The sequence below is a fragment of the Oryza brachyantha genome, chromosome 1, assembly GCF_000231095.2.
Source record: "Oryza brachyantha chromosome 1, ObraRS2, whole genome shotgun sequence".
In the NCBI taxonomy this organism is placed as follows: Eukaryota; Viridiplantae; Streptophyta; class Magnoliopsida; order Poales; family Poaceae; genus Oryza; species Oryza brachyantha.
In genome coordinates, this window is record NC_023163.2 from 3,752,466 (window position 1) to 3,776,764 (window position 24,299).

At 39.1% G+C, this 24,299-nt stretch overlaps 2 protein-coding genes across 2 annotated transcripts; both read right to left on the reverse strand.

Annotated features, from left to right (window-relative positions):
- Positions 1 to 1,021: 1,021 nt before the first annotated feature.
- LOC102722169 (protein IQ-DOMAIN 1-like) lies at positions 1,022 to 3,538 on the reverse strand. The gene is made up of 5 exons (XM_040528848.1): positions 3,430 to 3,538; positions 2,586 to 2,873; positions 2,279 to 2,506; positions 2,043 to 2,183; positions 1,022 to 1,958 (listed from the first exon to the last, which is right to left on the reverse strand). The coding sequence occupies exons 1-5, from the start codon at positions 3,496 to 3,498 to the stop codon at positions 1,365 to 1,367; spliced, it is 1,320 nt and encodes a 439-aa protein (XP_040384782.1). The 5' UTR covers positions 3,499 to 3,538; the 3' UTR covers positions 1,022 to 1,364.
- Positions 3,539 to 12,213: 8,675 nt separating this feature from the next.
- LOC102722447 (BTB/POZ domain and ankyrin repeat-containing protein NPR1) lies at positions 12,214 to 16,819 on the reverse strand. Its single transcript, XM_006645533.3, has 4 exons — positions 16,242 to 16,819; positions 13,713 to 14,460; positions 13,315 to 13,515; positions 12,214 to 12,529 (listed from the first exon to the last, which is right to left on the reverse strand). Exons 1-4 carry the CDS (start codon positions 16,791 to 16,793, stop codon positions 12,291 to 12,293), a joined length of 1,740 nt encoding a protein of 579 aa, XP_006645596.2. The 5' UTR covers positions 16,794 to 16,819; the 3' UTR covers positions 12,214 to 12,290.
- Positions 16,820 to 24,299: the final 7,480 nt, after the last annotated feature.

A 24,299-nucleotide genomic window follows, 5' to 3' on the forward strand; every position in this document is an offset into this window, starting at 1 on the left:
CTTTTACCGAGATTATCTATCTTGCCTGTTTCAAGAGACATCAGCAGTTCAAGGAGGTCAAACAAGGTTAACCATGCCATTTTTCTGAGCAGATTCTACTGAGATCATTAATGCTCAACCATTAGTTTACTTGTTAAAAGTGCATACAGGGCATAGATTAGTTCTGAAAGTGTGCAGACTGCACGGTGCGCATTATTAAGCCGAGCATCTGTTGCAGTGTCCTTCTGTCCTGTTCTTGGTCTTGGCAATCGCTAATTAAACTGAAATGAAATGGTTTTGGACCATTGTTTAAGTGATCAGTGATTTCTGTTTTGTCTTACTCCTGCTTAGTTTACCATCAGGTGTTCAAGTTAGGATCATCTGTCTCTAGTAATTTGACCCTAAGTAGTAGCCATGTATCCTACTTCTTCAGCTAGGTGTGTCTGTCGGAAGGAGAAAACATAATATAGTTTCTCAGAGCCTAATTGGTCATTTTAGAGAATAAACCCTAAGGGGCCCTTTTGAATTATAGGAATAAAAAAACAAAGAAATAGTAAAAACATAGGATTCCGATAGAAATATAAGTATAAAACAGAAAATAGGATTCCGATAGGAATATAAGTGTAAAACAGAGAATTGCAAGACACAGAAAAAATATAGGAATGACCGTTTGATTAGACCACAGGAAAAACATAGGAATTTAAGAAGAGATAAAGACTCAAAAGATTTTTTCCATGAGGTTCTACCTCTTGTTAAATTTTTCTTCAAAACTTATATGGGAAGAGGCATTTCATAGAAGTTTCATAGGATTCCATAGGGTTAATTAATTCATTTGATTCAAAGGGTTTTGTAGGAAAAATTTCTGTAGGAATGAAATCTTCTAAAATTCCTATAAATTTTCTTTGAATCAAAGGGGGCCTAAATAACAAGAATTCCATGCATAATGGTCAATGATTAAGAACCACTACACTGTACAGCACATTGGTTTTAGCTTTGAAAGTTGGAACCTTTGCTTGAGACCACAGTATAGTGCTAATGATCATGCGAGATGTTAATGCAATCCTTTTTTCTGAAACTCGCAGCCTGCAACAAATCCACACCATTTTTTTTTCTAGTCAAACGAGCTATCTTACAAAGACACTGCCATTGACAATGAGGACATCCCCCAAAATGGGATGACTCGACAACAAGACGTTGAACATGAGATCTTGGCAGCAGACACAAACACAACTCAAAGATTTCAAGAATGCAGCAGCAAGACATCGAAAAACCGATGGATGGAGCAAAATCCACCTTACAAACAACCCTAGAGAGGTAGAACCGTAGAACTCGGTTTCATCTTCAGCATACAGCTCCATGAACACTACTACAGATTTCGCAGCTCATCAAGCGACCTTCACGTCGACGACACCTGACACCTTCCTGTCCTCCATCTGCTTCGCTGCCGCGGCTGTTCTCTGAGCATTGCACACCTTTTGTTTCGCCTTGATCGACTCCGTCATGTTCATGTAGTTGGGCCTCGTCCTGACGCTGTCCTCGTTCTTCTCCGTCGTGACAATGGTGGAGAACGATATCGGAGTGGAGGCGAAGCACGACGACGACGACGCCGAGCTCTCGTCGTTGTGCAGCTCGGTGCTCAGAGACGAGATCGACTGGGCCTTGACGCGATGATGGTGCGACGCGACCGGCGGTTTCGCGCAGACCCTCTTGCTGACATTGTTCTTGCGCACCTTCACCGAATTCGGCTCGGAGAAGTCTCCAAGAACACCGAACGAATCCTCGCAGTTCTTGGAGGACAGGAGGTCAGGTGAGCTTGAGCGAGTCTGGTTGTGCTCCTCCATTAGCCTGTTCTCCCATGGCCGCGCCGCCATCCACCTCTCCAGCCAGCTCCAATTGCCATTGCTCTTGTCGAAACTCTGATGCTTGAGCAGCATCCCGGACTGGTTCAGCCGTCCATACGAGGTAGGCTTCGGTTGCAGCTGAGCAAAAGACGATAAAAACATTAGCGAATTCAGTCCAAAGCTACAATTCGAAACAAGAAAAAGTTCAGACCAAGAACACACATTGTTGCATTTCGTGGCGCCTTCGATCTGCTGCGAATACGCGTACGCGATAGCTCGTTCGCGCTTGATTGCGCCTTCCTGCCGCTTCTGCAGCTTCACCCTCACGTCCTCCAGGGTTCCCTGGCTATCGCACCATCCTTCCTGCAAAAACAACAGCGCGGACGGACGAACACGTATGATCCACCATGAATTTGCTGCAAATAAGTGAGGATGAATGAATCAGGGTGAGGATGAACCTCGGCGTCGCGGAGGATGTCGAGCTTGGTGCGGCGCGCCTCGAGCAGCTTCTGCACGGCCTGGCCCTCGGTGGACATGCGCACGCGGCGCGCCCGGATGCGCGCCTGCACCCGGACCAGCGCCTGCATGCACCGGAGCGTCACCGCCGCCTGCTTCCGCACCTGCCGCCCGCGCACGATCGCCTGCAGCCGCACCAGCCCCTTGAGCGCCCGCAGCGCCCGCCGCGCCTGCGACAAAGCACGGATTCAATCAATGGCGGCCCGACGGAGGAGGAGGAAGGGGAGGAGAGAGGGAGAGGGGAGCTACCAGGAAGCCGCGGAACGCGGTCTGGATGCGGATGGAGGCCCACTCTTGGCGGACGGCCATGAAGTCCTTGGCCGGGGCGCGGGCGACGGTGGCGACGGCGGCGGTGAACGGGTCGGTGGCCACCGAGGAGGCGTCGTCGGAGGCCTCCGACGCGGCGGGGCGGTGGTGTGCGCCGCCCCTCGAGCCCCGCCACAGGGAGCCATGCTCGCCGGAGGAGCCCCTCCACAGCTTCCACTTCCGGCCCTTGCCTCCTCCTCCGCCATTGCCTGATGGAACTTGCAGCTTCTCCTATCCCATCACAAGAGCACAAAAATCGCATAAAAAATCGCTGCCTTTTCATCCCAAACTCCTAGAAATTCCGAGATAAGCATTCAGCAAATCTTCTATCACTTCTTTTCTGAAAAAGATTTGAACTTTGCCACCAACACTAATGTCAAAAAAATGGTCAATACAGTAAAAAGAATGGTTTTTGACCAGATGAATACACTCCCAAGGTTCGGAGCTAAACATAGCAGTACATCATTAACTTTATTCCTCGAGAAGGAGAGTACGCTTGAGGATGAAACCAGTGCTATTACTTGAATCTGATCTGAGACAAGTACCAGCAAAGAAATGGACATTTCAGGCATAGAAGAAATGGCCCATTCTGGGAGGGGAAACAATTAACCAATCTTGAAGTACATTTTTTTTTTCTCTTTGGGGGAAAGAAAAACAACACAACTCCAATCAGTTTGTGCAAACGTACTACTTACACAAATTTCTGCAACCTCCAAACAAAAGAATATATAAATAAGAACAAACTTAAGCAAACATTTAAGAGGTTGTAAAAACCGAAGCTACAAACCTTGCAATCTTCCCTGTCCGGCTTCTTGAGCCCTATGAGCGACTTCACCCACTTCCCTGACCCTCCCATCTGCTCCCCCCGTTCTTGCCAAGAACAGCACAGGGGAGGACGCCAAGAACACAGCACAGAGAGAGAGAGAGAGAGAGAGAGAGAGAGAGAGAGAGAGAGAGAGAGAGAGAGAGAGAGAGAGGAAGGAGACCAAAGCAAGAGCAAGACGAAGACGAAGACCAAAGCGCACAACACCAGGTCGGTGGTGGAGGAGGAGAGGGAGACAGAATCAGAGACAGAGAGTCAGGTGCGCGTGCGAGAGGGCTTTGCAGAGGAAGAGGAGAAAGACTAGGCGTTGGGGAGCGGAGGACTGGGAGGAGGCCGGGATTTGAAATTCGAAATGGAGGGAAGCAGAGGCGAGAGCACGCATGCAAGCAAAAGCCACAGATCAGCAGCTCAGCTCCACTGAGACAGCTGCTCACCACCACTCGCAGTCTCAGAGCCACTGTTTACTCACCGCTAATTAATCACTCACACAAACAAATTAAATACTTCTCCAAGTCGGTGTGCTGCTGCTGCTGCTACTGGACAAATACTTTCAAGAACCAGCACTAGTAAAAATAAAATAAAAATGTATACTTTCAAGAAGCAACGCCAAAAACACGGGTGGAAAAACTTGGAAGCACAAGAAGGATCCTATGTAAAAATCTCCCGGGTAAAGACTAATTTCACATCGCGTTTGCATTGGATCCTCTTTTTACCATGGCAACTCTTTTTATTTTTTATCCCTTGTCTTCGTTCTTGGGCGATACTCTGATGGACATCTGTGACACATTCATTGGAGCTCTCTCACACTTAACACACTCTTTCTCTGAATGTGGGGTGTGTTCTTTTTATTTGGGTCCCAAGAAAAATTATTGGCATTGGGAAGAAAGAACAGGGAGCTGGCTTGCCTCCTTTTCTGGGTTCTTGCGAAAGGAGCGAGAGGGGGAGTGTGGGGTTGTTTAGAGTATTCCCTACTGTTTATCTAAAGTTGGTTATCTATATTTTTATTTGAATAATCATCTAAAATAGTTTTATCTTTTATATTTCTTTGTACTCCAGAAGATCATTTATATATGATATTCTCCATATCTCTTTGGAAGATAGAAAAAACATCAAATTATAGAGTTTCTCTCTCCTAATATAGATGACATCCAGAAACAGATGATAAGATAGATATTCCGCTAATGTTTAATTTTTACTCTTTATTCTCTATTTCTAGGATAGAGGGTGTGATGGATATGCTGTTAGGGATGCTCTTACTTCCCAAAATTTGTTAGGTTGGGTGTCCTATTAGATGTTTGATCAATATCGAAAGACTATTTTGAGTTTTGACGACTAACTAAAAACTAATTACATATGGTGTCAGGAAACCATAAAATGAATTTTTAAGCCTAATCAATTCGTCATTGGTACATGTGATTTACTGTATAGCAGTTATACTAATCATGAACTAATTAGGCTTAAAATGTTCACCTCGTAAATTCCTTCTAAATTGTATAATTAGTTATTTTTAACTATATTTAGTACTTTATGCATGCGGCGAAGATTTAATGTGATGGGTGAATGTGAAAACTTTTAGGAACTAAAAAGGAGCGTGTGATAGTGCAGGGAGGGAGGATTAGGAACAAGAAAAGCTGGAATGGCGGTTTTCGGTCAGTGGAGCAGACTACACTGCTCTTCCTCTGGTGACCTTTTCTGGGCTTTTTGGGTGCAAGATTACAATTGCACACAGTGGTTTTGTGTGCAGAGGAGCCATGGTCCTGGGGGGTCAAATGGTTTGTTTCACCTTCGCAGTTTGTTCTTGTGTGACCTGTGACTGAATGAGTGACCATGGATACGATGCGTGTGATTTTTTGGCCATCTGGGGCCTGGTTGATCGATACTGCCACACCGTGTGGGAACTGTGGATTGATGTAACATTGCTATCAAACTGTTTGCGTCTTTTCCATGATTTTTCACTATAGTACAAAATACTCCAAACGCATGGATTTTTTTCTTAAATGTACAATTTTTATTTTTTTATTTTTAAAAATAAAACATCTCAAGACTTATTTTCAAAACCTGCGGTGTAGTTGTATAATGTATTGCCATGCTAGTCTTGGCTGCCACGTCAGTCCCTCTGGAGTAGTGATAGCATTTCCTTAGGGAAAAAAATTGTTACGCCAACAAATTATAACATGGTATATTGTCACGTCAACTAGAAAGACAGCATCAAATGCTGCATTAGTTGGAAATAAGGAGTGGAACTAATCAGGTTATGAATTCATCAATAATATTCATATGTTTATTAAGCTGGATTACTTTTTTCTTCATTTTATTACGTAAGACATTCATCATCGATGGAAGAATCTACACAAAGTAAAAAATCTTATAATATGAAATGGATGTAGCAATAATATTACTTTCATTCTCCAATTATTGATGTTAACACCATTCATGTTTAATGTTTGATTGATTTTTTTAACAAAATATAGACACATAAAAAACATTTTGCTATTAAAACTACATCACTGTTCTGTTATAAACACAACCATACATCTTTCATTCATTATAATATGATAATTTAAAAGAAACTTTTGGTTAGAGTGAGACGACCATAGTCAACGGTGACCGCTATTCGAGAACATATGACTAAAATCTAACATACCATAAATTCCACACTCAAAAGTAACCATCATCATAAAACCATCAGAGAACCATACATAAACCCTGTTTTACTAGAGCTAGAGAGGAATATTCCAAAATAAATAATTTAAAAAACAAAGGAACACAAAATCGGACTTTGAGGGTCCTACACACTATCAAGCATCCTCCACAAAAACCTGGCTTGTGCAGGGCTAGAAAGCATGTACTTCCAACCAAATGCACAAAAAAAGTCTTCATTACAAGCCACTTGGCTCCCTTGGCTGCTAGCCTGATATCCTCCCCATCTGTTACACTTTCTTGGCATCATTTGGGCATCATGGGCCCATCAACTGCAAAGCTTATCTTAGTTTAATGCAGCTGTTTATTTGAACTGAGCTAAAAGATCTACACTGGCTAGCTCCTGCAAGATTGGTACTACAGTGAAGAGCCATATTAATGTGTACCAGCCAGATGCCTATGGCATATTTGCTACCTACATGCATGTGCAGATCATCAGTTCAAACCTGTTTAAAATGGTCATACCAGTTTGAAAAGAGAGAGAGAAGACCAAGTAATGGAGTCAGACATGAGTGAGTGACAAAGTGTTTGGTGCCTCAAAAAGAGTAAAGGGGCATTGATCCATCCATTCAAAGGAGAAGGGCATCATGCAAGAAAAGGTTAAAAGATAGGAATATGTTTCCTGCTATTTGCATGAAGTAAAGAGAATCTTGAGATTTGAACAATGGATCAGCTTTATCCCAAATTGGTGCACTCTGCCAAACAAATGCCAGAAAGATGGTTTAGGATTAGATAATCAGGGGCAGTAGGTAATTTAAAAGTTGAGCCTGTCTGCCCCTCCCTTACCCCTAGTACTATGTGTCAGTGTCAAGGGCCAGACTCTGAATGATTAACATTGGTTGTTTTTTCAAGGATAATGCTCATTAGGCTTTTTTTTTTTGGTTACAGATGATGACATGAATGCTAGTAGTAAACGCGAATGCGTTTCTCAACACATCTATCATAACATGGTAAACGGGTAGGGAAGGGTCATGAAAAATGTATGAACCTTGGGCGTGATTGTTTGGATTTTTGGGAGAAACAAACGATATATTTACAAGTAAAAAATAATCTGTAAACAAAAAATTGTATATACGAGTTTTTACTGATCTAAACATAAAGATTGAAAAATACTCTATAATAAAAAAAATCCTAAATTAACTTTAAATTTAAAGTTAAAAATTTACTTATAAGCAGCTTATAATAAGCAGGGGATGAAAAGATGAGGATGCTTAATAAGGCCGCGTATATGTATATGAGGTTTCGAAGCCATGACTACGTTGCCAGACAAACCCATATACTGCGAGGTTCAGTGTTCTTTGCGAAAAGAATTGTAGAAGCACTGGACAAGCCCATATATTGCAGTGGAATTCAGAACGACTGGGCCGGGCCCAGTGGCATTGCAGCAAATCATACCGGCGGCTGCTTCACCTCTCGACATGGCCGGCGCCGGCAGAGTGGAGGAGAAGACGACGAGGAGCCAAGCCGCCGAGCTCTGCTTCTTCTCGTGCAGGCGGCGTGCTCCACAAAGCATCATGCAGGTGCAATGCAGTGCGACGGCCGACGGCAGCAAATCGCCGGTGATCACCCACTTCCCTCTGCTGAAAGTCTTCATAGGACAGAAAGTTCTTCAGACTAGAGATGGCAACGGCATATAGCTATGATAACCAAAAGTTTCTGCACCAACTCCCATACATACACTTGTTTAGTTTGTAAAACGGATTTGCTAGTTTTCAGTTGCCTGAAAACTACTGAAATCTCAGTCAAATTTTCAGGCCGTTGATTGTCTTCAAGATTCGTGCTTAGGATATGGATGTGGAATTTGTGGGCTGGACCGGCCAGTGCATCTGCGTTGGTCCACTTCTGACCAAACCATCTCATTTTTTGTGTGTCAGTGATCTAAACTATGACAAAAAAGTGCTTAGACATGTGCTTTAAGAAGTGACCAGATTTCTTGACGGACAGAGTTTTTGTTTACTAATCGCTGTTTAACTTGTTTTTCATATTGTTCATATCATTGATTTTACATGGACTTAATGCTTAATTTTGTCTATTGTTTAATTACACGTGAATCACCTTTTAACTTACCAGATTATCACCCAGTGTTATTCTATTTTATAATGCAAGTTCATCTAGAGGTTATAAATTTTTACTCCATGCAAGCAACCTAATGAAAATGAATTAGTGGGTACAATTCATGCTGCAGTAGAAAAGCTTTATTCCATTTATATGAATTAATGCTTTTACTTTGTTATGTGCAATTGTTGGCTGACTAATCAAAACACATTGTAAGTTAACAAGTGCTATTAACTGTTTTTTCTATTCTACGGAAAACGGTAGCAAATTACAATACATGTGAATTTTTTCGGTTGCACAATACTTGTATAGAAATTGCACAAGTTAATAATGTGTAAGTTACAACAAATTTTGTTGTAAGTAGTAAAATAGCCTCAATATAGGCTTACTTGGCTCTATATTATCTGCGCACCTGAAGAATTTCCTGGTTTTAGATGGTTGTCAAAGTTCCCATGACAATAGGAGATAATGCTTTCTTGATTAAATTTTCATTGTAATTGTCCATGGATGCAGTCTTTCAATTCCTTTCTTAATTGTCTAATTGTTTGAGAAGATTTTAGTTGTCAAATCCTAAATGTTAACTAGTTGTGATGACTAAATACTAAGATGTTTGCATCATTCAGCAAATTAATCTGCAACTAGTTTCATTATTTATGTAAGATCAGTTATGGTTCACTCTAGCCTTTATCAGCCCATATGATTTTCCTAGTAGACATATATGATGGAGTTGAAAATTGGAAAATTTTAGACAATTATTAGAGGACAACAATGGCAGGTTGCTCAGATTTGTGCTTTCAAGTTCAAAATGCTGTTGCTTTTTAATTTGTTACGGTTCATATGCATGTGCAATTTTTAAATTAACCACTTGCAGTTATAGATGAGACCATATGTAAATTTTAGGTGTCTTTTTATAGAAAATTTGCAACTGTGCCATTATGATTTTGTAAAGTTGGAGATATGTCATTGGTATCTCACTAACATATGAGCCACATATGAGTCAATGACACAGGGCCAAAATGACATAGATATAATTTAGCAAAATTATAATGATAGTCTCTTAATTTTCCCTTTTTAACAGGAAAGTTCAAAACTTGTTCATTTCCAATTATTATTGGACAAACAATTGCAGATTGATCGGGTTGTGCTTTAAGGTCAAATTGCAGTTGATATCTCAATTTGTTACGGTTCATATGTATGTGCAATTTTTAAATTAACCACTTGCAATTATAGAAGGAGCCATATGTAACTTTTTGACAATTTAAACATGATGGATAGGTTGAATTTGTTATAACTGGATCGGCAGCTCATATGATTTTAGTCAAATTGCAGTTTTATTTCAATTTCTTATAGTTCAATATTTAAACAGAAGGAACCCATACATGATTCAGAAAGCCAAAAAAAATTACAAGGAAGACAGATCTGGCCAGTTATCACCTAACGAGCATGCACGTACGCCGTTCCTCTTTTGAATACACACCACTGATAGGAAATCCAACGGTGGGAGAAAAGGTGACTGAAATTTTTTGAAATCTCAGGCGGTTGAAGACTAGACGGTCCCTTTGTAAAAACCTTTCATAAAAACATCACATCGAATTTTTAGACACACATTTAAAGTATTAAACGTAGTCTAACTATAAAATAAATTTTAGATTCCATCTGGAAACCGCGGGACGAATCATTGAGTCTAATTAATCCGTCATTAGCACATGTTAGTTACTGTAGCACTTATGACTAATCACATCCTAATTAGGCTCAAAAGGTTCGTCTCAGATTTCTCCCATAACTATATAATTATTTTTAGTGTTTATGTATATTTAATACTTTATTTAGATTTCCAAATATTCGATAGGATTTTTTTGGGAAAAATTTTTTGGAACTAAACAGGGCCTATAGTCGCGGGTGCAAGATTTTCCTCGTGCCCATACCAGGTGAACGTGTACCCATACCAATAACACTTTACACTTACAACGCTTGTAATATTATACGAGGATTTAAGCATCAAAATCATGTTTAGTAAAAGGATTTTAGTATTAACGTTGAAAAGAAAGTAAACAAACCTACAACCACGATTCAAAATCAAAATATTAGGTAACAATTCCATAGAACTAGACTAGGCATGGCCATAGGCTCCCGTGTGGGGCTTCTTTTTCCACTCCATTCATCTCAAAATGTAAGCATTATTAGTATTTAAGTTTTGTACCAAAATATAATTATTTTTGCCATTAATTTTCATGATTCTAGTCATTCCAATGGTTACATGGGCAACCAAATGCTTAGAAAGAGAATTTAATAAATTCCAAATTTTAAAAATAACCACTGAAATAATTGAACTAGAATCTTTTAACATCTCATTTGTTTATGTTTAAAACCTACAAATATTTATATTTTAGAAATGGTGTAGTATCGGTTAGTGGGTTTGAGCATCTAAAGAACAAACTTATCCACTTACCCAATGGGTAAGATTTTTTATCGATTATTAAACACATCTATATAAGAATATACGGGGTGTTTAGTTGGTGAAACAAAAATTTTTGGATGTCACATTAGACGTTTGATCGGATATCAGAAGGGGTTTTTGGACATGAATGAAAAAACGAATTTCACGGTTGACCTGTAAACCGCGAGACAAATCTTTTGAGCCTAATTAATTCGTCATTAGCACATGTGGATTACTGTAGCAATGGATAATTACGTACTAATTAGGCTCAAAAGATTCTTCTCACGATTTCTCACGTAACCGTGTAATTAGTTTTTCATTTTATTTATATTTAATACTCTATTTAGATGTCCAAAGATTTGATGTGATATTTTTGAGCGAAAATTTTTTAGAACTAAACAACCCCTAAGAATTAAACCCATCTCTACCTGAGACTTCAGAGTCGAGAGATTTCTTTGATGAGGTCTGCTGGCTTTCTGCTCTGCATGTGGCCTGAAATGTGATGACGATGATTGCAGTTGCAGTTGTCAGTTTGACACCAACGCACGCAATGCATCCTTGTCCTTGCAATGGCCGACGATGGCTCCGTGAATGCAACAGTGCAAGTTCTGCCGTCTCAGAGAGAGTTTTTGGCTGTGCCGTGGTAGCGCCAAGAGGCTACTTTACTCGTAGGCTGCATTCATCTCTGTTGCTGCTCCATCGGGAGGTACCTCGCATTAACGGCATTTGGTTGTAGTTTGGTAGGAGCGATTACCATAAGTGATGTAATTAAGTGGTAAAAATTGTCACCTCACGTTTATGTTTATATAGAGGAGAGATGAAATAAGAAGAAAGAAAAACAAACTACATGTTTACACCCAGCTATACAAGCTTCAAGATATCACATGTGCATGATTTATGGACCATACATTGATAATATATTATATGTTTGTGTCTAACTATTATTTTCTATGTTAATTCTTAATGATATGAAAAAATTTTAGAGCTAGTAGTTAACTATTCTGTTGACCTTAACTTGCTCGTAGAATAGAGAACACTAAAGAGGTGTCTGATCCACCGAATCTCCTACTTTCACCTAAGAATAGCAGATGAAACAGTAAAGATATCAGTTTTTCTGTTGCACTGCTTCATCCATAGTATGTTGTAGTAGTACTCCCGTAGGCAACAGGGTAGCATTATAACAAGTGCAGTGTAGTTACTTGATCTCTGGGAGTAGATGCGTCAGGCCTTCAGCATCAGGGTAACAAGTGCAGTGTAATTCTCAGTGGTCTCTGGTCACCACTAGGAAGCAGAAAGGCCTCTTTCATCGATCATCAGAGCTGAAAGCCAAGAGATTTACCAGCAAACCACTGGAAATACTAACCACAACTCAAAATTCAAGCACCTTTTGTATTACACCTCAAGTCCAAGCACTAGTGAAACTTGTGCTTTTCACAACCTACTGGCAATACCTGTAAGAACTACTACTGTACAAGCAAAAGTGAGCAAAACTATCTAGATGACCATTGACAATATCTAGTGATAGTAGACTGTCCATAAAATATTTTGGACATTTAACAGCAGACAAACACCAGGTGAGCAGCCCCAGAAGGACAATCAGCTATCATATGGCAAAGAATGTGACCAAAGGTGTTCATCTCCTAGGTCGAATGGCCCCAATTGATGTCGATGACGAGGACGAAGAAAGCGCTGACCTGTCATACGCCTCCTTGTCCTCATGGAATGCCTTCCGAAGCACATCCTGCAGGTCATTAAATCTCCTCTTCTTCTCTGCGGATGTATCCCTTCCGAGGGAAACTGGATCAGTTTCATCATCCATGATTTTGTCGAGCACATTTGAACATCGTGGGAAGAAGCGTTTCCCAAGCTCCACTGGTACAAACATTCACCTTGCAATTAGTCTATATCCAATTAAGAAAATGCAATGATTTTACAGCTTATGTGATGTGCCATATGATTGAGGAACCTCAACCAGATATCCCTATTAATGCCTAGATATATTATGTGCTCTTTATCTAAAAAAAAGGGGTTGACTCCGGTGCATTTTACTAGTAGTAGAATTTAATCCACACCGTCGATCTATTTTTATCGGACGACTGTGATTAAATTATACTACCAACAATATTAGGTGTAGTAGAAATTTGAAGGAACGATATCGTCCTTTTTGTTGTGATCTTCATTATAAAAAAAACAAAATTACAAAATACTACTAATCAGTTACTACCAGTAATTAGTAATTAACAAAATACAAAAATAACCTTTTTAATCAATAGCTGAGATTAGTTCTACTGATAGTATAATACTACCAGTGAAATGCACCGGAGAATTGCCCCTACAAAAAATATTCAACCCCAAAAGTCTATAGCCAACACATGCACCCCCAAGAAAGATTAACAGGGTTATCTATTCAAAACCAGATTAAATTATAAATGATCGCATTGAAGTGTACATATCTAAGTCGATTATTGAATCTTCAGTCAGTATGAAACATCATTTTCAAAGAGCAAAAAAGTGTGGAACATTGCAGAAGAGTTCAACCGTAAAAATCAGTGAAAAGGAAAACATCTGCAGTTTTAGCCTCCACAAGAAAATATATGCTACACAAATTTATATAGCGGATAAAAGCAGTTGGAATAAATATGGGTGCTCTGTATCACCTGTTTTGGAGAGTGCTGTCATCCGAGCTAAGTGTTCTTCTTTCATTATGAAAGGGGATTCATTTAGATCAACAGCTGTCCGTTTTCTCTCAGGAAGAGGATTTTCACCAGAACTAAGGTTAAATTCCAAAGTTCCATCCACTTGAGCAATATCCATTGCTACTCTTGCCTCCATTGGAAACATTATCCTAGCCAAAGCAACTGCATAGTACAAAAATTATAAACATATAACTCCAAAAGAAAAAGGGAAAGTTTAAAAAATTGCACTGGGAACTCTTGACACAGTACTCTGCATGCAACAGACACCGACACATAATCCATTTTTTCCGCCAAGACCATAAGTAATTAACTCTAAAGAAATCAGCACTACGAACCATTCTGATATATGCAAAGGTTACCTCGGTTTTCAAGATACAAGAGCCTTACACGCAGACTGTCACCTGCCATTGCAAGAGAAACTGATGCTTCTCCGACTTGTGGGTCCCTTCTTTCAGCTTGCTCCAGTATCTCAATACATAGCCTATCTTTTGGAGAAGGTTTTCCTTCTTCGGTAACCCCGAAGTAATCCCCGTGTTTTGTCAGTCTTTTTGAGATTTGAACTGCCTTTCTTCCATCAAATGTAAGATCTGCTGACCGAGCCCCCTTGGTTAAAAGGGAGACAATGATTTTAGGTTCTCTTCGCCTGGCAGCAATGTGAAGAACAGTATAACCTCTTGGGTTTCTATGATTAACATCTGCAAGTGCAAGATCCAAAAGCTCCGTTGTAATTTTGGAGTCACAATGTTCGACGGCGTAGTGCAGAGCAAATGCATCATCAAGATTAGTCTGTCCTTCTGTGAGCAGCAATCTGACTAGCTCTACATCATCAGAATCAAGGGCTCTGTGTATCCTCCTTACATGTTTGTTAGGAAATCCCTTGTCTTCAGGTGAAATTAATCCAAGGCTTATGCGTGCATCAATAATTTGCTTGATAACATCTGGAGTCAATGATTTCTCAAGAGTAATCATGTCAAGGTTTGATCGGACTACCATATCAAGGCATCTCTCAAGCAGTTTCGGGCAAGATTTGTTGCATAAGTTTGCAACAGATAAGATCAATAGAAGGTTATCCACTTCAACCTTATCAAGGACATCAAGGAGACGCCGCTGCATGAACAAGAACAATATGATGGCTTGGTTCTGGCTTCTTAAAATGGTATAAGACAGTAAGACCAATAACCAACTAACACCACATGTATAGGGCTAACTAGCAATGAACAATGAATTTAAGTATGGAACAACCTTATCTGAAGAACAGTACCACCTTCTAAAGCAACAGTCAACAAAAACAAGTGGCATCAAGGCCCATTTTTATTAGAATAGGAAATCTCCTGATTTTTATTCTTTTTACAGAAGAAAACAATACAAGCCAAGCACTAACATAATACTTGAAATAGCAAGTCCAATGCAGAGTAACGTTAACACAACAGCTTTACAAATAGCAATTCAAGTCAGAGGGACATCTGTTGGACCAATAGAAACCAACACCAGCAAATACAATTACGTTTGATTCATGTCACACTATCTCTGATGCATATATTTTAAGATAGGATTATCGTAGTGTAGCCGCTATAACTCCTAGAAACAATTTCCAAAGCCTAAACAGAATGAGAAGCTAACTGGTATACAAACGTTAGTGACCTTAAGCGTTTAAATTGAATTTTAGTTTTGTGTTTTTGGAAAAAAGACATCATGGTTGGATTGTAGAGGTTGTCATTCTTTTCCACACAATATAGCAAAGGCAAGTTTTACCATAAGATACAAACATAACGTAATTCCTCATCTGCAAATTTGTTTGATTGTTCCACCATTTTTTTTTCTATGTTAGAGGGATCATTGGGGTTCTAGCACTACATACAAAAACCAAAAGATAGCATGCATTACTTTTTGTTGTTCATTTGTTGTCACTTCAAATATGTGTGTGACATTTCAATGTAGAAATGCTGAGACACAGTTAATTTTAAGTGGAAAGCACATGATTTTGTTCCCTGTGACATGAATATCACTGTCATAGTAATGCAGTATTGACAAATTTGGAAAGATGGGAGTGCTTCTCTGTCCCTATCATGGTACAGTTGGGCGAAACATCAGTACTGAATCAGCCTAGAATAGGATGGTGCACAGCCCAATCATCTTTATCTGAAGGTACTTCACTAAGAAACAGCGCTTTTGTTGGGGAAAAAAGAGATAAACCATCTTTACTATATCAGCACCATTCCTGTTGGGAGTTGAACGCAGTTATCTTTCTTTTTCGCCTCAAAACCGTCCAACAAGAATCGGATAAACAACAATGAGAACGACAAACACCCCCCGAGATCAGTAAGCATCAAGAAGCCAGATAAGCATATATTGCCAGGCAGCTTGATTCAGACAGTAGGAAAGACTGATTACTACGATTTGATCAACATGACCGATGTAACAGTGCATAGTCTGAGTTGATTAATTACTTGTGGTGCACAAATACATTAGCCTTTTTTAGAGCAATCTCCAATTGAAACAGGGAACGCATCCACACGTTCATACAGCAGTTAGCTTTTGTTCTCTCTGCAATGTGTACAGTACCCAGCACACGTGAATGCCCCCAAATCGCAAACAGTTCAACCTAACATAATACTATGCATCGCCAACCTCACCAAGCAGTTAAATCACAATGTAATTAGAGAAGGTCTCTAATTGCATTAATCCAAATTGCAATGATTAACCTGATTAATCCAGCCCAGAAATAATAAGTGAAGCTCATTTTGCCGCCTAAAGCAAAGCTGCACGCGCGCAACTAAAAAAAAAAAACTTTAAACCGGGGAAATGAACTGAGCATCGCGAATGGAAGGGAAAGGAGCGGCTTGATGGCCGCGGGAGTAGGAGGGAGGGAGGGGGAGAGGTGGTCTGACCTGGAAGAGGTTGGTGAGCTCGGCGACCTGGAAGGTGGAGGCGGCGAAGAGGACCTGTGCCATGAACGCGACGGCGGGGTGGCACCCGACGTGGGCGCACTCCTCGTCGACGCAGAGGCACGCCGCCTTGGGCAGGTCGCCGACGCGGCCGCTGTACAGGTACTCGAGCACCAGCAGCAGCGCCTCGTACCCGACCTCCACCCCGTCCTCGCCGCCGAGTATCTCCCGCAGCTCCAGCCTGTCGCCGCCGCCGCCCTCCGCCGCCGCCTCCGCGGCGCGGCGCGCGAAGACGCCGCGCAGGAAGGGGCTCCGCGCGGCGAGCACGCACCGGTGCACCCGCACTTCCCCGCCCCCGGGCGCGCCCGGGACGGCGATCCGCGCGTCTGCCAGGAACCCGAACTCCCCCGGCGAGCGGAACGCCGCCGCGAGGTTGTCGGAGAGGCGCCGCAGCGCCTCCACGTCCGCGTCCGCCGCCGCCTCGACCCCGCCTCCCACGGAGGCGCTGTCCGAGTCCGACAACGCGTTGGTGACGTGGCTGGTCGGCGGCTCCATTGTTGCACCGGTGACCGACCAACCACGCGCGGCGGAGACGCTCGCCTCGCCTCCCCTGCCCAGCTGCTGGGAAGGCGCGAGGAAGTCGAAGCGGGCGAGCGCAGCGAAAGCGATGGATACAATAGTAAACGAGGAGAGTGGCACACTTTTCCAAACAAACACCTTGAAATTTACTGATTTTACAGTTCACTCCTCCGTTGACCAGACTAAATTGACAGCTGTCACCCTCCGCTCAAATTAGCACTACGTTGATTTTAAAATGCAGAGATTTATTTTTTTCTATATTATTAGGATTAAAGTAAATAATATTTGTGATTAGTTGAGATTTGTAGATAGACAAAGAAATTAAATGATAAAATTGTTTGGTTGGATCAGAGCAGAAGATAGGTGAAGAAATAGTTGTCTTTTTTGAGGTACATTAGATCCTAATACTAGCTATATTTCGAGACGAATATAAATACTCTTTTAGTTTAGATCATTTAGTAGTAGTGTTTAATATTATGGTTTACTTATCTTGAAAAAAAAAGTCTAGCCATGTACACCCTTTTGATTTTTATAATTTAACTTTGATTTTTGTATTTTGATCATTTATTTTTTCAAAAAGTTTATGTAAAAACTAAACTTATAGGTCATGCATAAAATATTTTAAGTAAAAATAATCACATCAAAATAATTAATAATTATGTAAATAATACGAACGGTAAAAGCAGATTCAAAAGTCAACAATATTAAATAAAAATAATGGGAGTACTTCGTAACTATAAGTGAGCAATAAATAAAAATACAGCGGGCGGCTAGATTGAAAAAAAATAGCTCTCCAAAATTCTCATATGCAGATTTTTAAACCTAAAGTTTCTTATATTTCTAAACAAAAAAGCAGGTGCAATTGAAGGATGAAGCAAAGGAGTTGTCTTGTCACAATGTCACCACTCATCACATGCAGGAGAGCTCACCCTGTATTTTCAAGGAAGTACAAGGGCTACACCTGAAAAAGAACCTACCCATGTATTAAAGAAAGTGTGAAACAAAGATTGATAAATAGTGGAGATCACAGCTACCCGTTGGATGTGAAGAAAGATTAATGAGTTCCTTTTTTTCCCCCTGTGCATGTACCCATAATTTAGGTGGTGTTTAGATTAAGAAAATTTTTAGGAGAAGTGTCACGTCAAATGTTTGATCGGATATCGAAAGGGTTTTTGAACACGAATGAAAAAGCGAATTTCACGCCTAGCCTAGAAACCGCGAGACGAATCTTTTGAGCCTAATTAATCCGTCATTAGCATATGTTGGTTACTGTAGCACTTATGCCTAATCATAGACTAATTAGGCTCAAAAGATTCGTCTCAAGATTTCTTACATAACTGTGCAATTAGTTTTTTGGTTCATCTATGTTTAATGCTTTATTTAGGTGTCTAAAAATTTGATGTGATGTTTTTGGAAAAAAAAATTAGGAACTAAATAAGGCCTTATTGTGTTTTGGCATGGACTCTGCCAATTGGATCCACTTGTCAATTGTCATGCTACAAACTTTGCATGGAGTTGGAAGGTAGTGGCATGTGTGAGCCCCAGTCCATAGGTAAACCATACTAAAACTTAGCTAAGTTACACTAATTAAATCCATATAATGCAATGTCCCCTATGTGTTTTACTCGAAACAAGGCAATCTGCTTGCACCTACGAGATACTGGACCCGGACTGTTTGGCCCCTTGTTTTGATGAACACTAATTATTTTAGTCCCAAGAGCTTTGTGCTACTAGCTCCAGCCTTCAGGCATTGGCTGGATGCATGTATAATTATAAAGATATAAATGCTAGTAGCTTCCTTTGAGGCGACATCTATGGTAGTAGAAGCAGATAGATCTTCAAACAGTAATCCATGAGAAGCTTGATGGGACAGTTCGGGGGACTATTAGATACTCATAGGGGTGTAAGTGGGCTCGCCCACAAACCCGCTTATAGACCAATTAAGTGGGTATCTGGTGGGTTACCCGTTTAATTGACCTATAAGCGGGTTAGCGGGCTAGCCCACTTACACCCTTAGATACTCCCTCGCTTTGCTTTTAGAGCAAGTCTACTAGCTCTAATTTATCTATAGTTAATCTAATAGTCAATTCATACAATAGCTAGCTACAAAACATATACTACCATGTCTCACATGTCATACACACATTGTGTCTTGAAGTGCGTACTACAGCTGGCTACAAATTTGTAGCTCACTTCCCTTCTCACTTCTCTCTTCCCTCTTTAAAATATGTATACAACCAGCTTATATTTTGCTATTGTACCTGCTCTTACGTGACAATTTTGATTTTCATTATTTTAATTTTGACCACAAATAGTTCGAAAATGGGCATGATACAGTGGGTGAAAAGTTTTAGGGTTATGTTTACCTTCAACAAACTTTACCCTTTTAAGTATTTTTGTAGTTCTTTTTTGCAAAAAAAAAAAAGAGTGATCAAAACATATACTCTCTAGAAATAACCTTATTTTTAACTCATCCACTGCATAACATTAAAAAAAATTAGAATATCTTTCACTTTATCAAATCCCAATGTAATTTTTATATATTATCTAGTTATAGTGCATTTGTTTTATACTTTTACAAACTCCGATATAGCAATTGCTAAAGATTAATTTGTTTTGAGACAAAAGAATGGGTGATCTTTTTTTTTTAAATGAAGGTAGCATGAATATTTAAATATTTGTAAACGGAGGTAGAACAACTGTACTATATGTTGGTCCACTGCGAGGTAAGATAGCGCTATACATGGGTTGTTTAGATTGGGCTAAACTTTTTAGCCTCATGTCACATCGGATGTTTGGACACTAATTTGAAGTATTAAACATAGATTAATAAAAAAAAATAGTTTCATAAATGAGAGCTAATCTGCGAGACGAATTTTTTAAGTCTAATTAATTCATAATTAGCAAATGTTTATTGTAGCATCACATAGGTGAATCATGGATTAATTAGGTTCAATAGATTCGTCTCGCGAATTAGTTCAAGGTTATATAATGTGTTTTGTAATTAGTCTATATTTAATATTTTAAATTAGTGTCTAAACATTCGATGTGACGGATGACTAAAAATAAGTCCATGTTTTCCGAACACCATCGTAGTTTAATCGGTTTTCAGCAATATAGCTAAGCATGGACCACGGTATCTTGCTGGCAAGTACTTAAATTGCCCTGTGAGTTCCATCCGGTCCATGAGATGATCTTAGTAGGACACACGTGGGTAGAGATAGTTTGGGGGTCATCGTTTACCTTTTCTCTGAAAAAAAAACGATACGAACAAAAAATAATTTATAAACAAAATTTTTACATATGTGTTCTTAGTCACCTAAAGTCGAGACTGAAAAATAAACAATGATAAAAAAATATTAAATCAACTCTAAAATTTAAGGTTAAAAATTTATATATTGACTTATAAACACAAACAAAATAAAAATAAATGGGACTGCTAGGTACCAAATAACATAACATGAGTCGCAATAATGTTGATTAAATATTACGAGTTGCGAGATACTGTTACCGGGACTTTTTGTTGGGATCAAAATACGTAAAAAAGACTGACTTGCCCTCTCCTAGTTTACAATATAGCGTTTAGACACCAAAACCACTCCCCCAACTGTTAGATGCAGTGCTCACCTTACCTCTTGTCCAGCCAAAACAGCCATGGAAACATAGTGTTGGCCTGTTGGGTATTAGATTGTTTGTGCCTTGGAAAGATGGATATAGCATGTAAATAATGCGTGGAAGATATCGTTTAGCAATTCTTAATCACCTTGTGGAATGTATGACAGTGAAAATACAAGATGAACTGCATCCCCACAAAGCAAGTAGGAAAGCAAGAGAAACTATCAGCTCTATCTTTTTTTTTTGCTTATTATAAGCATAAGCAAAACGGTTCATTAATGATTGAAAAATATTTTATGAATAAAATTTTTATATACGTGTTCTTAACGATCTAAAAGAAAAAGGGTGAAAAATAAATTATGATGAGAAAACTCCAAAATCACCTCGAAATTTAAGATTTAAATTTAAATTTGACATATAAGTATAAGTATAAGTGAAAAAATGAGGCAGACAATCCATTAGTGGGAGAATTTGACCTACAACGAGGAGGAGGAGTCATATCTATAAAAAAGAATATACCTTCAAGATGCTCGAGTATTAGTAATCAAATACAAAAGTCACCTCATAATGACCCAAGACATCAAATATGCTCCCATTATACCTATGTGATCCCTTACTCTTTTATAGGGTATCCTTGTAACTTCCTCCACATGTATTCCCAAGCTTATAGAAGTCCAATATCTATCATGTACAAAATTCATTACATCATAAGGAATTTTACCGTGGTTCTTAGACATGGCTTACTCGAATCCATATTGAATAAGAATACCCAAGGGGGAAATTGTCTCTCCGCCATCTACTCTCCCTCTTATTCGTGACGTAAGGTCACAACACCAACGATTTCATGAATAACTGTGCATATTATATTATTAGCAGATAAATTCTAAATATTTTTATTGTCAAATATAAAATTTGCGCTAGTTTTTTTAAAAAATGATTAAATTGTCACGCAGTTTTCTAAATGTGGTGTGGCTCGACATGGCCGACTATCTCAATAACCAAGCGGTTATAGTGAATATTATAAACCTTACTCATTATTTTTGTAAGACTATCTTATCTCACAATTATGCAGCCTCCACCACTTCTACTGGACGTTTCATCCCAAGACTTGTGTGCCCCAACATTTGTTTCCTCCTATTAAGGCCGTTTTTGGTATGGGGATATAAGTTAACTTATCCCTGGCATGGAAATCGTAGTAATAGATTAGTACATGATTAATTAATTATTAATTATTAAAAAATATAATATAGATTAATATAATTTTTTTAAAAACAACTTTCCTATAACAAATTTTTTGTAAAAAATATATCGTTTAACAGTTCGAGAAGCGTGCGTGTGAAAAACGAGGGAGATAAGTTAACTAAGAGGGCTACCGAACGCGGCCTAAGTTGTAGTTTTATTATATATTTTAAAAAAGGGGTTCACAAATACAATGGACCTCTTAGAAAAGCATTGAGGAGCTTATGGTGGATGTCTACGGTTCATTTCTACTAGTCTTCCGCTATGGCTATATAAAGATTTCTATTACTGCCAAATTTATCAATTTTTAGTGACTCAACCGCACGTGCACTTAAGTTAGAGTATCATGGTTGCGTCCTTTACTAATGATTTCTTTAGATTTTTCTCATCTCCTGCACACACGTTTCCTAAAGTACTAAACGATATATATTTTTTTAAAAAATCTATACATAAGTTCATCATCTTGTCTTTCTACAATAGATTTTTAATTTTATAATAGTTAATTTTATTATTTACACTATTATAATTTTTTTTATCTTTCATACCACGCCCTCTCCGGCACGTCCGACCGTAGCTTGACCGGCGGCTAGCTCTCGTTGAAGCTGAAGCTTGAGCTTGCCCAGCCAACGGTCACTCCCCGCTGCTATCCGGCGGGCACCTTGAAAGTATCCGGTGGATATTGTTCACTGTACTGTACTACTCCTGATTTGGAGGGCTGATGATTATTAATATAAGAACTAGCAAAAAAATGTTAAATCAAAGGTAATTAATATTCACAGCCAGCTTATCGCTGTTATGTTTTTCCTAAAAATATTCATTTGTTTTGATTTAGAGGTTGATTTTGAGATTTTGCGCGTTCTAGAAAAAAAATTTTGAGATTGCTCTTAACTCGTCACTTTCTTTATTCACCCTTATTTTTATAACTTCTAAAGACGCAACTAGACACCCTATGTTACGTTATTTCTCAATATTACAGTCATGGTTAATAAAAATCCACGCAACTTCGCTACACTGTTAGTGTTTTCCCTCGTTGGTTACCATGTGGTTACCGTGGCAGCAAGAAGATTGCAGATAGGATGTGGTAATGGTAAAGACCCGGTAAGCCCATCAAGGGCAAAGAAATTTTAAGTGTCAAGTGCAAAGAAATTTTAAATGAAATCTTATTTTTTGGTAACTAATATTGTTCACGATAATTGCATGGTTATTACTATTACTGCTGCCCAGAAAAGAAACTTACCACATCGGGTACCATGTGAGTCCTATTTTCGCTTATTAAATAAAAAAATCCGAACAATGTATTTGCAAAATAAAATAATTTATTAATGAAATTTTTATATATATGTTCTTAGCGATTAAAAGCCAAAGCTGAAAAATAGACTATGATAAAAAAAAACCCTAAAATCAAATCCAAATTTAAGGTTTAAAATTTAAATTTGACTTACAAGCATAAACAAAGCGAAAAGATGGATGGATGTGCATGACTCCTCATCTAAAGTTTGCCCGTAGTTCAAACTCTACCTTATTAAATATTTAAATTAGTAGTGTGAGTTTAGTGTACATCTCCTTTTAGCAACGAGGCTGCATGTATCGTATCCGTTTGCTTCCACTCCCTGTATTCATCCCTCTCCGCTTCCTGTAACATCCCAGCCCAAGGCTTAATAGGATTTGATAAATACTGATACTCATACCAACAAGTTGCAACTTCTTTTCCGGAAGCTTATCTCAAGAGAACTCTAAGGTTAAGTGTGCTTGGCCTGGAGCAATCTTGGAATGGGTGACCGACCGGGAAGTCATTTCTCGGGTGCGCATGAGTGAGGACAAAGTGCGCAGAAGCGCATGAGTGAGGACAAAGTGCGCAGAAAAGACATGGGTGTTGGTTGTGTGAAGGAAGTCTTGATGTCCTAGAGCACAGGTCCGACCTAGGGGGGTTCCTAGGGTTGGGGTGTGACACTTCCCCACCCCTGCGACCATCTCTTCTAAGTAGAAACACTTTCGGACCTCTTTAACTTCGTAACCCGCACTTTTTTATAGGAAAAAAAATCAGTTCCTAACAAATCTCATGAAAATCACACAATCAAAATAGGCCATAACACTCCAGAGTATCCAAATTATCTATAAGGGGTGATTGTTTGTGAAAAAAAAAATGATATATTTACAAATAAAAAAATATAAATAACTTTTATATGTGTATTCTTGGTGATCTTAAAGTCAAAACTAGAAAATAAACTTACAAAAAATCTCTTAAAATCAACTCAAAATTTAAGATAAAAATTTAAATTTTGGCTCATAAGCATAGTCAGAAGCGAAAAGATTGGACGAGTTTGATAATATAAGCTTCTATGTTTCAAAAGAACGAGGAGTAACTCCAATTATAATTTAATTAGGGTAGTACCGTGTTGACCAAGCCTTAATGCGCTGATTCGTGGATAAGGCCAATCATTTTGCAGCAATAAAAGCACGTACAATAGCAGACTATAAACCAGCAATAAGCATATTTTAAAGAGATAATAGGAAAGAGAATATAAATAGACTACTAATTTGTAGCCAGCTGCAGCACAGGCTCCACGATACAGTGTGTATGACATGTGAGACTATATATTAATGTTTTATAGATAACTATTATATAAA